This window comes from Mya arenaria, chromosome 5 (assembly GCF_026914265.1).
Source record: "Mya arenaria isolate MELC-2E11 chromosome 5, ASM2691426v1".
NCBI classification, from domain to species: domain Eukaryota; kingdom Metazoa; phylum Mollusca; class Bivalvia; order Myida; family Myidae; genus Mya; species Mya arenaria.
This window is the reverse complement of record NC_069126.1, coordinates 66,409,932-66,424,563: the sequence shown is the minus strand read 5'-3', so window position 1 is coordinate 66,424,563 and position 14,632 is coordinate 66,409,932. Positions and strand designations below refer to the sequence as shown.

At 39.9% G+C, this 14,632-nt stretch overlaps 1 protein-coding gene across 1 annotated transcript; it reads right to left on the bottom strand.

Annotated features, from left to right (window-relative positions):
• Nucleotides 1-13,528: 13,528 nt before the first annotated feature.
• LOC128234158 (uncharacterized) lies at nt 13,529-14,362 on the bottom strand. The gene is made up of 3 exons (XM_052948194.1): nt 14,232-14,362; nt 13,946-14,009; nt 13,529-13,831 (listed from the first exon to the last, which is right to left on the bottom strand). Exons 1-3 carry the CDS (start codon nt 14,259-14,261, stop codon nt 13,620-13,622), a joined length of 306 nt encoding a protein of 101 aa, XP_052804154.1. The 5' UTR covers nt 14,262-14,362; the 3' UTR covers nt 13,529-13,619.
• Nucleotides 14,363-14,632: the final 270 nt, after the last annotated feature.

Here is a 14,632-nt window from a genome sequence, read left to right as displayed (position 1 = left end):
CCCGGCAGCCAACACCTTCTGAGTCTTGGACCAGAAGTCAACAGACAACATTAAGCCCAGCAACCAACACCTTCTGAGTCTTGGACCAGAAGTCAACAGACAACATTAAGCCCAGCAGCCAACACCTTCTGAGTCTTGGACCAGAAGTCAACAGACAACATTAAGCCCGGCAGCCAACACCTTCTGAGTCTTGGACCAGAAGTCAACAGACAACATTAAGCCCAGCAACCAACACCTTCTGAGTCTTGGACCAGAAGTCAACAGACAACATTAAGCCCAGCAGCCAACACCTTCTGAGTCTTGGCCCAGAAGTCAACAGACAACATTAAGCCCGGTAGCCAACACCTTCTGAGTCTTGGACCAGAAGTCAACAGACAACATTAAGCCCAGCAACCAAAACCTTCTGAGTATTGGATCAGAAGTCAACAGACAACATTAAGCCCAGCAGCCAACACCTTATTCGTTACCGTATCACAGGTCAACAGACAATATTAAGCCCAGCAGCCAACACCATCTGCGTTACCGTATCACAGGTCAACAGACAATATTAAGCCCAGCAGCCAACACCTTCTGCGTTCCCGTATAAGAAGTCAACAGACACTATTAAGCCCAGCAGCCAACACCTTCTGCGTTCCCGTATCAGAAGTCAACAGACAAAATAAGCCCGGCAGCCAACACCTTCTGAGTATTGGATCAGAAGTCAACAGACAATATTAAGCCCAGCAGCCAACACCTTCTGCGTTACCGTATCAGAAGTCAACAGACAATATTAGCCCAGCAGCCAACACCTTCTGCGTTACCGTATCAGAAGTCAACAGGCAATATTAAGCCCAGCAGCCAACACCTTCTGCGTTACCGTATCAGAAGTCAACAGACACTATTAAGCCCAGCACACAACACCGTCTGCGTTACCGTATCAGAAGTCAACAGACACTATTAAGCCCAGCAGCCAACACCTTCTGCGTTACCGTATCAGAAGTCAACAGACAATATTAAGCCCAGCAGCCAACACCTTCTGCGTTACCGTATCAGAAGTCAACAGACAATATTAAGCCCAGCAGCCAACACCTTCTGCGTCTTGGATCAGAAGTCAACAGACAATATTAAGCCCAGCAGCCAACACCTTCTGCGTCTTGGATCAGAAGTCAACAGACAATATTAAGCCCAGCAGCCAACACCTTCTGAGTCTTGGATCAGAAGTCAACAGACAATATTAAGCCCAGCAGCCAACACCTTCTGAGTCTTGGATCAGAAGTCAACAGACAATATTAAGCCCAGCAGCCAACACCTTCTGCGTTACCTTATCAGAAGTCAACAGACAATATTAAGTCCAGCAGCTAACACCTTCTGTGTTACCGTATCAGAAGTCAACAGACAATATTAAGCCCAGCAGCCAACACCTTTTGCGTCTTGGATCAGAAGTCAACAGACAATATTAAGCCCAGCAACCAACAACTTCTGAGTCTTGGATTAGAAGTCAACAGACACTATTGAGCCCGGCAGCCAACACCTTCTGTGTTCCCGTATCAGAAGTCAACAGACAATATTAAGCCCAGCAGCCAACACCTTCTGTGTTCCCGTATCAGAAGTCAACAGACAATATTAAGCCCAGCAGCCAACACCATCTGTGTTCCCGTATCAGAAGTCAACAGACAATATTAAGCCCGGCAGCCAACACCTTCTGTGTTCCCGTATTAGAAGTCAACACACCATATTAAGCCCGGCAGCCAACACCTTCTGTGTTCCCGTATCAGAAGTCAACAGACAATATTAAGCCCAGCAGCCAACACCTTCTGTGTTCCCGTATCAGAAGTCAACAGACAATATTAAGCCCAGCAGCCAACACCTTCTGCGTCTTGGATCAGAAGTCAACAGACAATATTAAGCCCAGCAGCCAACACCTTCTGCGTCTTGGATCAGAAGTCAACAGACAATATTAAGCCCAGCAGCCAACACCTTCTGAGTCTTGGATCAGAAGTCAACAGACAATATTAAGCCCAGCAGCCAACACCTTTTGCGTCTTGGATCAGAAGTCAACAGACAATATTAAGCCCAGCAGCCAACACCTTCTGCGTCTTGGATCAGAAGTCAACAGACAATATTAAGCCCAGCAGCCAACACCTTTTGCGTCTTGGGTCAGAAGTCAACAGACAATATTAAGCCCAGCAGCCAACACCTTCTGCGTCTTGGATCAGAAGTCAACAGACAATATTAAGCCCAGCAGCCAACACCTTCTGAGTATTGGATCAGAAGTCAACAGACAATATTAAGCCCAGCAGCCAACACCATCTGCGCTCCAAAACCAGAAGTCAGCTGACATAATATGCCCAGCAACCAACACCTTCTATGTTCCTGGACCAGATGTCAACAGACAAGACAAGCCCAGCAGCCAAAACCTTCTGCGTTCCCGTATCAGAAGTCAACAAACAAAATTAAGCCCCGCAGCAAACATCTTCTGTGTTCCTGGATTAGAAGTCAACATACAAGACAAGAGCAGCAGCCAACACCTTCTGTGTTCCTGGATAAGAAGTCAACAGACACTATTGAGCCCGGCAGCCAACACATTATGTGTTCCCGTATCAGAAGTCAACAGACAATATTAAGCCCAGTAGCCAACACCTTATGTGTTCCCGTATCAGAAGTCAACAGACACTTTTGAGCCCGGCAGCCAACACCTTATGTGTTCCCTTATCAGAAGTCAACAGACAATATTAAGCCCGGCAGCCAACACCTTCTGTGTTCCTGGATTAGAAGTCAACAGACACTATTAAGCCCGGCAGCCAACACCTTGTGTGCTCCTGGATCAGAAGTCAACAAACTAAATTAAGCCCAGCAGCCAACACCTTCTGCGTTCCCGTATCAGATGTCAACAGACAATATTACGTCCGGCAGCCAGCACCTTATGTGTTTCCGAATCAGGAGTCAACAGACAAGACAAGCCTTACAGATCAACCGGGCATTTTGGTGAATAAACTGGTTATGTGTTGCGTTTGCCTGTTTTTTTAATGAAGAATGTTCTCTGGACCAATAGTTTTCAGTTTTTATGCAAAACTTAATTGGTTAGGAGTTAACTATAAGAGGGTTAGGGTTTCAGGTTTTTTTTTAAAATATTTTTACCATCGAAACATAAGTGAGCCATACATTATGACTCATTATTTAGCTTAGTCTTTGTACATGTTCAAGCAATTGTATGATGTGTATCATTGCATTAACCATTGACTATATTATATGCCGACGTTGCATTTAAACACGAATATTTACATTCGACTGTTTTTTGTTTTATTTACTGCATCCGGTGTCTACAAGCCCGATGACATTTGACCAAGCGCAGTGTTCATATGCACGGAAGCAACGAGTCAATCCTAAGTTGTTAAAGGACAGACACATACCATATATCAATGCCTGATGGTTTCCGATCACGGGATGGAAGTTCAAATTGTTTAATCTTATTTCGCAGCATTAAAGGTTTATGTGAAACAGAAAGTGGCTATTATTTCCATGTGTCTTGGTTTGTGTGTTTGTCAAGGTATGAACTTTGAATCAGTAACGCCGTAGGTTTTTGAATGTTGCCTTATCTTGTCAGTTGACCTCTAAACCAGGATCGCCGTAGATTGTTGGCTGCTGGCCTTATCTTGTCTGTTGACTTCTGAACCAGGAACGCCGTAGATTGTTGGCTGCTGGCCTTATCTTGTCAGTTGACCTCTGAACCAGGATCGCCGTAGATTGTTGGCTGCTGGCCTTATCTTGTCTGTTGACCTCTGAACCAGGATCGCCGTAGATTGTTGGCTGCTGGACTTATCTTGTCAGTTGACTTCTGAACCAAGAGGGCAGTTGATTGTTTGCCACTGGCCTTATGTTGTCAGTTGACCTCTGAACCAAGAGGGCAGTTGATTGTTTGCCACTGGCCTTATGTTAGCTGTTGACCTCTGAACCAAGAGGGCAGTTGATTGTTTGCCACTGGCCTTATGTTGGCTGTTGACCTTTGAACCAAGAGGGCAGTTGATTTTTTGTCACTGGCCTTATGTTGTCAGTTGACCTCTGAACCAAGAGGGCAGTTGATTGTTTGCCACTGGCCTTATGTTGGCTGTTGACCTCTGAACCAAGAGGGCAGTTGATTGTTTGCCAAGGCCTTATGTTGGCTGTTGACCTCTGAACCAAGAGGGCAGTTGATTGTTTGCCAAGGCCTTATGTTGGCTGTTGACCTCTGAACCAAGAGGGCAGTTGATTGTTTGCCACTGGCCTTATGTTGTTAGTTGACCTCTGAACCAAGATGGTAGTTGATTGTTTGCCACTGGCCTTATGTTGTCGGTTGACCTCTGAACAAGGAAGGCCGTAGGTTGTTGGCTTGTGGCCTTAACCTGTCGGTTGACCTCTGAACAAGGAAGGCATTAGGTTGTTGGCTTGTGGCCTTAACCTGTCTGTTGACCTCTGAACAAGGAAGGCCGTAGGTTGTTGGCTTGTGGCCTTAACCTGTCGGTTGACCTCTGAACAAGGAAGGCATAAGGTTGTTGGCTTGTGGCCTTAACCTGTCTGTTGACCTCTGAACAAGGAAGGCCATAGGTTGTTGGCTTGTGGCCTTAACCTGTCGGTTGACCTCTGAACAAGGAAGGCATTAGGTTGTTGGCTTGTGGCCTTAACCTGTCTGTTGACCTCTGAACAAGGAAGGCATTAGGTTGTTGGCTTGTGGCCTTAACCTGTCTGTTGACCTCTGAACAAGGAAGGCCGTAGGTTGTTGGCTTGTGGCCTTAACCTGTCGGTTGACCTCTGAACAAGAAAGGCATTAGGTTGTTGGCTTGTGGCCTTAACCTGTCTGTTGACCTCTGAACAAGGAAGGCCGTAGGTTGTTGGCTTGTGGCCTTAACCTGTCGGTTGACCTCTGAACAAGGAAGGCATTAGGTTGTTGGCTTGTGGCCTTAACCTGTCTGTTGACCTCTGAATAAGGAAGGCCGTAGGTTGTTGGCTTGTGGCCTTAACCTGTCGGTTGACCTCTGAACAAGGAAGGCATTAGGTTAATGGCTTGTGGCCTTAACCTGTCAGTTGACCTCTGAACAAGGAAGGCATTAGGTTGTTGGCTTGTGGCCTTAACCTGTCTGTTGACCTCTGAACAAGGAAGGCCGTAGGTTGTTGGATGCTGGGTCTTGTTTGTTGACCTCTTAAACAGGAACGCACTTGTCTGTTGACCCCTGATCCAGGAATACAGAAGGTAATGGATGTTGGGCTAATCTTATATGTTGACCACTGAAAAGGGAAGGCAGTAAGTTGTTGGATGCTGGGCTTATATTGTCAGTTGACCCCTTAACCAAGAACGCCGTAATTGTTGGAATCTTGGCTTATATTGTCTGCTGACCTTGGAACCAGGAATGCCGTATGTTTGCTTGATGCTGGGCGTATTTTATCGGCTGACGTTTGAACCAGGAACGCCGTTATTCTATGGAATCTCGGCTTATCTTGTTTGCCGACGTTTGAATCAGGCACTTTTATAATATGGGAAGAAGGGTGTTGGTTGCTGAACTCGTAACAATATTAAACCAAAAAATCAACTACACTTTTTTCAACCGTTTCGACTTGACTCTTTCGCCAGTAGTGAAACACATAGGACATGTGTAACGAGGATCTAGGGCATGGTCAATTCGGACCACTTAGTATGTGTGAAGCAATCATGTTCGAAGAACAACTTTATTATATTTTTTATATAAAATATATTCAGCGTTTATCTGTTTTAAATCATATCAAAGCTAAGAAGGTTTTATTGATTATTAATAGGCATGTCTGTATCGCAACGTCTTCATAATGAACATTCCGTTGGTATAGGGCATGTTTAAGCATTGAACACTTTCAGATTACAGGAAGTTTTCAATCATATGCCAGTAATGAAAATGAAATCTTGATAAGATTAAAGGATCACCTGACACTCATCATTTATTATAATGAAAGCGTGTTTAAAGTGACTAAACATGATGTGTTCAAGAAGTTTAAATAGGAAGTCAGCGTGAATGACATAAATAATTGTATTACTTCAATTCTGTCAGACAGGTTCCCGCCTGTTTTTTTGTGTTGTTGGAGAACCTCATTTTGAAACGTTTATTTAGCTGTGTATAAGCGATGTGATATTAAATGCATTATTTGAAATCATAATGAATCCAATCTGTATTTCTATTTCACATGTTATTTTTATTTTAAATCAATCAATCAATCAATCAATCAATCAATCAATCAATCAATCAATCAATCAATCAATTAATGAATTAATAAATCGATCAACCAAACAATTAATAAATTAATCAATCAATCAGTCAATAACTTAATCCATAACTTAATCAATCAATCAATCAAACAAACAATCAATCAATCAATCAATTGATTTTCGATTTGACTTATAAAATCCTGGATCTCTTTTCGTATTTAAAATATGGCTAGGCTTTCACTGGACCTGGGATTGATATGCCGATGAGATTCTAAATGATTTCATTCGTTGTCGTTGTGTTGAAGCCTAACTCCGTTAAATAACCTTTAACAGATATGAGTGTAGGAATGAAACTGATTACTATATGCATTTTTTAAAACGAAGGAAAATCTACATAACCTGTACATAATTGTTTGAATATGTCTAGATCGTGGTTCCTCCTATAACGATTCAAGAATAATAAAGAATAATCATGTATTTATTATTTTAACGCATTAAGTCAAAGCTGTTATATAACATGTTATAAATATGAAACAAAATAATTAGGTAATGTACGTAAATATATCAATCAAAATGACGGAAATACTACACTATCATAGATTATGTTTGTACAATGTTCGATGGTGTTTTACATTAACTCCCTAATCAGAAAAAAATGACAAGTGGTGCAATGGAATGTGCCGGGACAAGCCCCCGCAGCCAATATCATTCTGCTTTCTGGAATCAGAAATCAACAAACACTATAAGCCGAGCAGCCTTCAGCATTCCTGATTCAAAAGTCAACCGCCAAATGTCTAAGTACTGACAAGATATATTTATATAAACCGAGCAACTAACAACCTTCTATGTTCCTGATTTAGAGGACACCAGACAAAAGTCTTTGAGCAACCAACAGCCTTCTGAGTTCCTGATTGAAAGTCAACAGACGGCGTTCGTCGTTCAGAAGTCAACAAAAAAGATAGCACCAGCATCGAACAACATACTGCGTTCCAACAGACAAGATATGTCAAGAAGCCAAAATCCCATTGCGTCCCTGAAGAACCTACTGCGTTCCTGGTTCAAAGCTCAACCAACAAGATAAGTCCAGCATCCAAGAACCTACTGCGTTCCTGGTTCAGAGGTCAACCAACAAGATACGACTAGCATCCAAGAACCTACTGCGTTCCTGGTTCAGAGGTCAACCAACAAGATACGTCCAGCATCCAAGAACCTACTGCGTACCTGGTTCAGAGGTCAACCAGCAAGATAAGTCCAGCATCCAAGAACCTACTGCGTTCCTGGTTCAGAGGTCAAACAACAAGATACGTCCAGCATCCAAAAACCTACTGCGTTCCTGGTTCAGAGGTCAACCAACAAGATAAGTCCAGCATCCAAGAACCCACTGCGTTCCTGGGTCAGAGGTCAACCAACAAGATAAGTCCAGCATCCAAGAACCTATTGCGTTCCTGTTTCAGAGGTCAACCAACAAGATAAGTCCAGCATCCAAGAACCTACTGCATTCCTGGTTCGGAGGTCAACCTACAACATAAGTCCAGCATCCAAGATCCTACTGCGTTCCTGGTTCGGAGGTCAACCAACAACATAAGTCCAGCATCCAAGAACCTATTTCGTTCCTGGTTCGGAGGTAAACCAACAAGATAAGTCCAGGATCCAAGAACCTACTGCGTTCCTGGTTCGGAGGTCAATTAACACGATAAGCAGAGGTCAACAGACAATATAGGGCCTGCATCTTACAACCTGCGGGGAGAGAAAGCTCTATCGACATTGACCGTCTGTAAAAAGGAACGGGGGATGTTCGAAAGGTCTTCCCTTTTTTAAATGGCATAGCGCTTGTATATCCGAGTGCAGAAATGAAATAATTAAGTCAGACATCAAAACACCGAGCGGCTCATTAAAAAGAACGACCGTTTTTATCCAGAAAAAACTACAATAAGCAATATAAAAATACTTTTTTAAATGCTACAAGGAAATTTACGAGTTGTAGCCGAAGGTATGTGTATTGGCACAAATAGATTTAGCGCATGAGACAGTTTCTTCAAACACACACGAATATTTCAAGCTAAATTGTTAGTCATAATCTATGGTTTACTTCTGTTTCGATGGCAAAAAATATTTTATGAAATTCAACTTAAGCTCTGTCCCACTTGTAGATAACGCATAATCAATAGCAGTTTTGTATAAAAACTAAAACCGATTGGTCCAGAGAATATTCTTTATTTGAAAAACGAATTCTTATGTGGACGAAAAAACTTGCTTAAAATTGGACGTTCCTGTTTTCCACACGTATCAACAAAACCTTTCGACTGTAATTATAATGTATAGAAAATACACCAGAGAAGCAATATGGAATAACGTAGAGCACCTGACAAAGGGGTTTTTGTACCACGTATTTATTGAACACAATTTTAAACTTGGTAACTGAGGGTGAGGATGAAAGTTGCAATGTTATTCTTCAAAATAACACTCTTAATTGGCTGCAGCGTCTCGTTAGGAAAAGGAAGCCCGCATATCAACGTCATCCATGGATATTTTAATTGGGTTGAAGGACACCTTAAAGACATGTGGTGTCCAACTTCGTGCTTGACACGTATTGAAAATTGCTGCGCGTGCTGGGCTTTACCATGTTGGGAGTTGACGACCAGTATACCACAGATACCCTGCAACAAGACTGTCGGCGACTTGGATATCGAGTACATAGATCTGAGAGGTCGCTCCTTACTTTCTAACGATGATACACAGGCTAACGCAACACATTACCAGTTTATTCACGAAAATGCCCGGATGAGAGTCTTGCCGAATAATTTGTGTGAATTCGGGCACAAATTGCTGAAGTTACATTTATCATGGAACTTACTTATGGATATTTCTGATATAAGCTGCCTTGTTGTTCTGGATACGCTACATTTGGACCATAACAAAATAAAAATCGTCAGCAATCAGACGTTTTCTGGAATGCAGAACTTGCGAGTGTTAAGCATGACATATAATCCGGAAATTCGTGCTCTGAGTCCCAACACGCTAAACATCGGAAATGGAAACATATTCACCGTTGACCTTTCACATAATCAATTCGACAGTGTTGATATAACTGACATTTTGAGGCCTGGTTTGTATTGCAAAGTGAATTACTCCGATGGATTTATACAGAATATCACAAACTTTCAAAACTATAACATTAAAGATCACGGCATGCACGGCCCTGGGGATATATACATGGAACATTCAGGAATGACCTCATTTTTGGACATCACTGAGTATGGGATAAGATTTGATGAACTGTTGAAATATACCAAAGGCATTATCAACATTGACTCCAGTTCCATAATGTGTGACTGCAAGATATATCCCTTGTTTAGTGTGTATGGTGAAAACGTTGTTAAATTCTGGCCAAAAGCAAATGTCAGCACAGGCAATTTCATTTGCACCGGACCTGAACAGTTGAAAGGCAAAGATCTTCTGAAGTTGATCAGACATCATGATTTTGAAGCTCTTACCTGCAACCTTATAAATTGTCCGTATGGATGTCGGTGTACAGATATCCCGGACCTCTTCAAAGTTATCGTTAATTGTTCTGATGGTGGTCTTATGGAGTTTCCTAATGAAATGCCTATTGGCTATAACAATAACACTAACGTAGATTTACTCCTAGCTCGAAACAGAATAACCGACTTGTCTTATAGAGATTACTTTTTCAGGCTCGTGGGACTTGATATAAGTGGAAATTATATAATCCACATTGAACCCAAGGCACTACAGTCGATAACATGTCTCATAAACATGAATGATCAGCGTTTAACCACAATTATTGAAGAGTTCCAACTCAAGGATCCCCGTTCTGTTACATTTGGGGATCATCCCGTTCGATGTGACTGCTCAAACTTATGGATTGGAGATTGGATAAGGTACTTCAGAGGTCATGGAGTATTGAACTGTTTGGTTGACACCGATCGTGTTATACCAGCAGAACGTGTGTTCGGTAAAACATTGGCCTGCGACATTAAAATTTTACCCATTAAAGAAATTGTGATACCATTGGCGGTGTTTTCTTTTCTGATTTCATTGGGCTTGTTGTTTGGTCATCAGTTCAGATTTGAATCAATCATCTTGTCCCGAAAACTGCATTCCAGAAAAACAGATGACGGTGATTTTCTGTATGACGTTTTCCTATCGTTCTGTGATTCGAATGATGACGTTTTTCGTTTTGTTTGGAAAGTTAGGAACGAATTATCTGAAGCTTTGTTTAAATCCTTTGTTCCTGCCTTTGACATAAATGGCGGATGTAACTTGGACGATGAACTTCCAAAAGCCATAGAGAAAAGTCACAAATTTGTTGTAATTGTTTGCAACGAATATCTGAGAAGCTATATTTGCTTGAATGAATTTGGTCTGATTTGGACCAAATTTAGAAGGGATAAAACAACTGATATAATCGTTATCAACTTCGATTCATTTGATGCCAGCGAAATAGACGACCGAAGACTTCGCGCCTTTGTAAGAGTAAAGAAAATGGTCGACTTCAAGAATACAAATGGGTCGCTTTTTGATCGTTTAAAGAGCGAACTTGGTCAGCCTACGGCCATCCGACGTAAACCATTGGATGGCAAAGATAAACATGACGAGGAAAGGGAAGAAGAACCCTTGGAATATGACTTTGGCCAGATCAGGACGAAACCTGTCCAACGGAATCTGGTTTTCGAGCGTTTGTCCAAACCTGTTTCAACTTGTCAAGATAGACGTAGGAAGTGTTTTGAAACCAGCTTATAATGACCCTTGTTCAATGTAAAATTACAGTGAATTAAAATGCATATCGTTCGGAAATGAAATGCATACGAGTCGTTTTGATACTATCCATTGATAATTTGATAAACATTTCATGATAATGTCATTTTCAATTTGTTTTACCTTTTTTATAAACAATAAATGTATTAAGGCAATTCATCACCTATTTGTAACTTGTTTTGCATATTCAAACATTTATATAAACCCGTTTAATGTCGTTTATTTTTTTATGTGTAATTATCTTTAACCGGCACACCTTCACCTTTTACGGTATTTATCAATGTAACTTGGTAAAACATTGAGAATGTACCTGACTCATACATTCTGCCAATAATTGTCATGACGAGTGTACGGTTTCAGTTCACAAAACAGTTTGAAACTTCATTCCGTAATATGTTTTGCAAACTAGAGTTTATTCCTAATATTGTCATTGTTTGGACAACATATGATTATATGTTATGAAAATTCACATGTCATGCTTTTTTTTAAAACCACGTCATTTTACATACCGTAGTCAGTAAAGTGTGCATGATACATTTAAGCAAGTTCTTTTATAAGGCCCTTTTGCCAAAAAGGCGAGTAAAAAGGAAGAAGCAGATACTTATTTCCGAAGCGTCCAAGCCAAATCTTCTCTGCAAAACCCGTGTACTTAAATCTGGGAAGGGGGTATATGTGTGATGTCCCTTAGGGAATGAGTATACGTGTGAGGTCCCTGAGGGAAGGATATATGTGTAAGGTCCCTGTGGGAAGGGGGTATATGTGTGATGTCCCTGAGAGAAGGGGGTATATATGTGTGGTCCCTGAGGTTCATGCAAAACCCTGGAACCGGCCCTATTTGTATTGTTATATTGACACACAGCTCAAGGAATTTTCATTTTAATACTTGGTATATTATACTTGATATCGGCAGGATTCGTTGGATATTACTGCTGGCCAATGGGAAGTTACACGAGCTTACTTTAGGCAGAAAAAAACCTCGTACAATTCGGTAATTGGGTCAAAAGTCATAAAGAAGGTTTTAAATCGCATCAATTCTGGGCTGTAAAACATATCTTAATTTCTAAAAGCACTTGCCAGTTTTATTTAGGCTTTAGCCTTAAAGAAATTTATCTGAATACTATGATTTGCCAATGCAGAGACCAATAACATTTCTTCAGACCATCGCATTCCGATCTGATTTAAGTGTCGCTAGCTATTTAATGCAGTTCTATTTTATAAACAACCTCTTGAAGTGTTTCTATATCTGAACATTCAACGCCTTGTGAGCATTGATTTGAGGATTCTTAGTTGTTTTAATGTAAGATCGTTATGATCATTAAAGTTAAATTTCTGGAGTTGTATAGCATCGAATGCAATATTTACCTTTAGGGGTTCACGAGGAGAATTTGATTCCGATATTACACTGAATCAAACACTTGTTTATTTTAGTTTATAACGTAATGAAATGAAGTGAACGTCACGATATGATTTTAATGTGATTGATGCGGCCGAAAAGTCATTTCGGAAATGCCGTCGTTGAAATTGTTTCACAGCCTTGCATCCTTTATTAAGATGCCGGTCCGGGCTAACATTTTAAAACAGTCAGTAAAAATATCAAAATTGCTATTTCACTGTCTGAAACAGTGATATTTCATTTTTATTCAAATCAAAAATCTCTATTAATCGCAGGAAAACATTTATAATATAGAAGATAACTCTTTGTTTCAGTGTAAGATCGCAATAAATTTCACTGAGTGAGCAAAGACAATTATATTTTACGAGTGGTTTAGTCAAGAGAGAAATATTCACTTTTAGTGTTCACGAGGTAAAATATATTGCACTAAAAAACTTCATTATATGCCTTAAATTGCATAGATGTATTGTTTTGTTAAAAACAACATGGAATCTGATAATATTTGTTACATTTCTGATACATGTATAAGCTGTTAAAAAACGGCATGTGTGTTTTAATTAATATATGTTTTTCATATAAATGACAACACAATCATCGCTTCATTGCTCGGTAAAATGTCAATAAAGATCCAAAGTCTAGAGTCTTGTTTATAAGTTATTCTATAAAGATGGAAAAGCAATACAATTTAAGGCCAGTGCTCAGATTGGCTGGTCGCAAACGTACAGACACATATGTAACTAATGCCAACGATAATGTTTTCCTGGATACCTAAGAATTATCAAACTATACATTTACAGTTGTAATACTGGTCTCTGCTAATATATTCCATGCATATTCTTTTTTATTTAATAGTCTACCATCTTAACTTCAAATAGATTAAAGTTTGCATTTTACCCATATCACATTCGTGTCATTAACATATACTTTTAAAACAAATGCAAAATTCTAAAATGATTGTTTATGGCTATAATATTTGATAATAGAATGTAAAAGACAACAGTATACACAGTATACTGCATCAACTTCTTTGGTAGTTTCTTTATAAGTAGTAACACCATTTATCTGTATTTCATCATTATATAAGGCTAGTCACATTATACTGAAATGCATCCGAAGCACTGTTTGAATTTCTCTCTTCAAAAAATGGATGGCGTCTAAAGGGCTCTGAAGCACAACTGGAATGAAAATCGCCCAACTGGTCAGTGTACATTTCTTTGTTGTTGTTGTTGTTTTTGAATGGGTAATTCATTTCACTGTCTTTCTCTAAACCCATTTGGTGCGGAGCAGAAGATGTAAATGTATGTGCAGTATTCGACCAATCATAATGCTCAAAATTATTCGCCCCGGAATTAAGGCCTGCACTAAAAGCGGAAGTTGGTGATCCTTGAGAATAACCACAAAATGTTGACATGTGACAAGGGCGGGATCGTTGTTCAACTGGGTTATACACATGAGGGAACTGTCCAGGAATTCCGCTGTTGAAAAGATATAAAAAAGGTTCAAATGAACAGCATTGTTAATGATGAATTATGACATATAATTATCTGTATCATTTATATATAGGATGAAGTTCAATCAGACCGATTTACCTGTTAAATTTAGGACTTTGTTGAAAATACTGGTTGTCACTGTTACTGGTATATAATTCCGGACCTGCAAGTAAAAAGTCACACGCATTTGAGAGGTTTACATTTACCACAAACCATTTCCACAGAACTTTATTTTGGGATTGATATATTTTCAATGAACTTTAAGTGTTATAAAGTCATATTAATATCTCAAACATAAGAATTTCCATTTTAATGTATGTCTGACATGCTGTTTGGTGTTTAAATAAAAATAGGAACATCACACACAGCATAAACAATCCCATACTTGTCGCCTGTTGTTGGTAGATAGCATCATGCCCGGGGCCCTTTATGACTGTCCCCCTCTCACAGGAGTTCCTAACGTTTCCTCCAACCTCTCCTTCAATATCCGCAGGTAGGTCAGTAAACAGTTCGTCTAGAAAATCTATGAACGTAAAATAAATTGCTCAGGGTTAGGACTACGATTAACAACATTCATTTTATTTTGGGATAATTGTGTAATGTTTTTGTTGTTGTGTGACGATTAGGGTCTCTTGTTTAGTGTTTGTTTGTTAAAGAAACTTGTGCCTTAAGCAAAATCTTGATTAAATTATAGGTTACTGGAATTGTCCATGTAAATGTCATTGTTTCATCACAACTTTTATACTACATTGAATCAATTATTTAAAGAAAACATTTGTTCCTAAA

What these genes read in the sequence shown, in the direction of transcription:
- LOC128234158 (XM_052948194.1), bottom strand. Translation starts at nt 14,261, where the DNA reads ATGATGCTATCTACCAACAACAGGCGACAA. An exon ending in CTACCAACAACAGGCGACAA is followed by an intron (nt 14,010 to 14,231) that starts GTATGGGATTGT and finishes TTTTACTTGCAG; the next exon opens with GTCCGGAATTATATACCAGT. An exon ending in CAAAGTCCTAAATTTAACAG is followed by an intron (nt 13,832 to 13,945) that starts GTAAATCGGTCT and finishes TCTTTTCAACAG; the next exon opens with CGGAATTCCTGGACAGTTCC.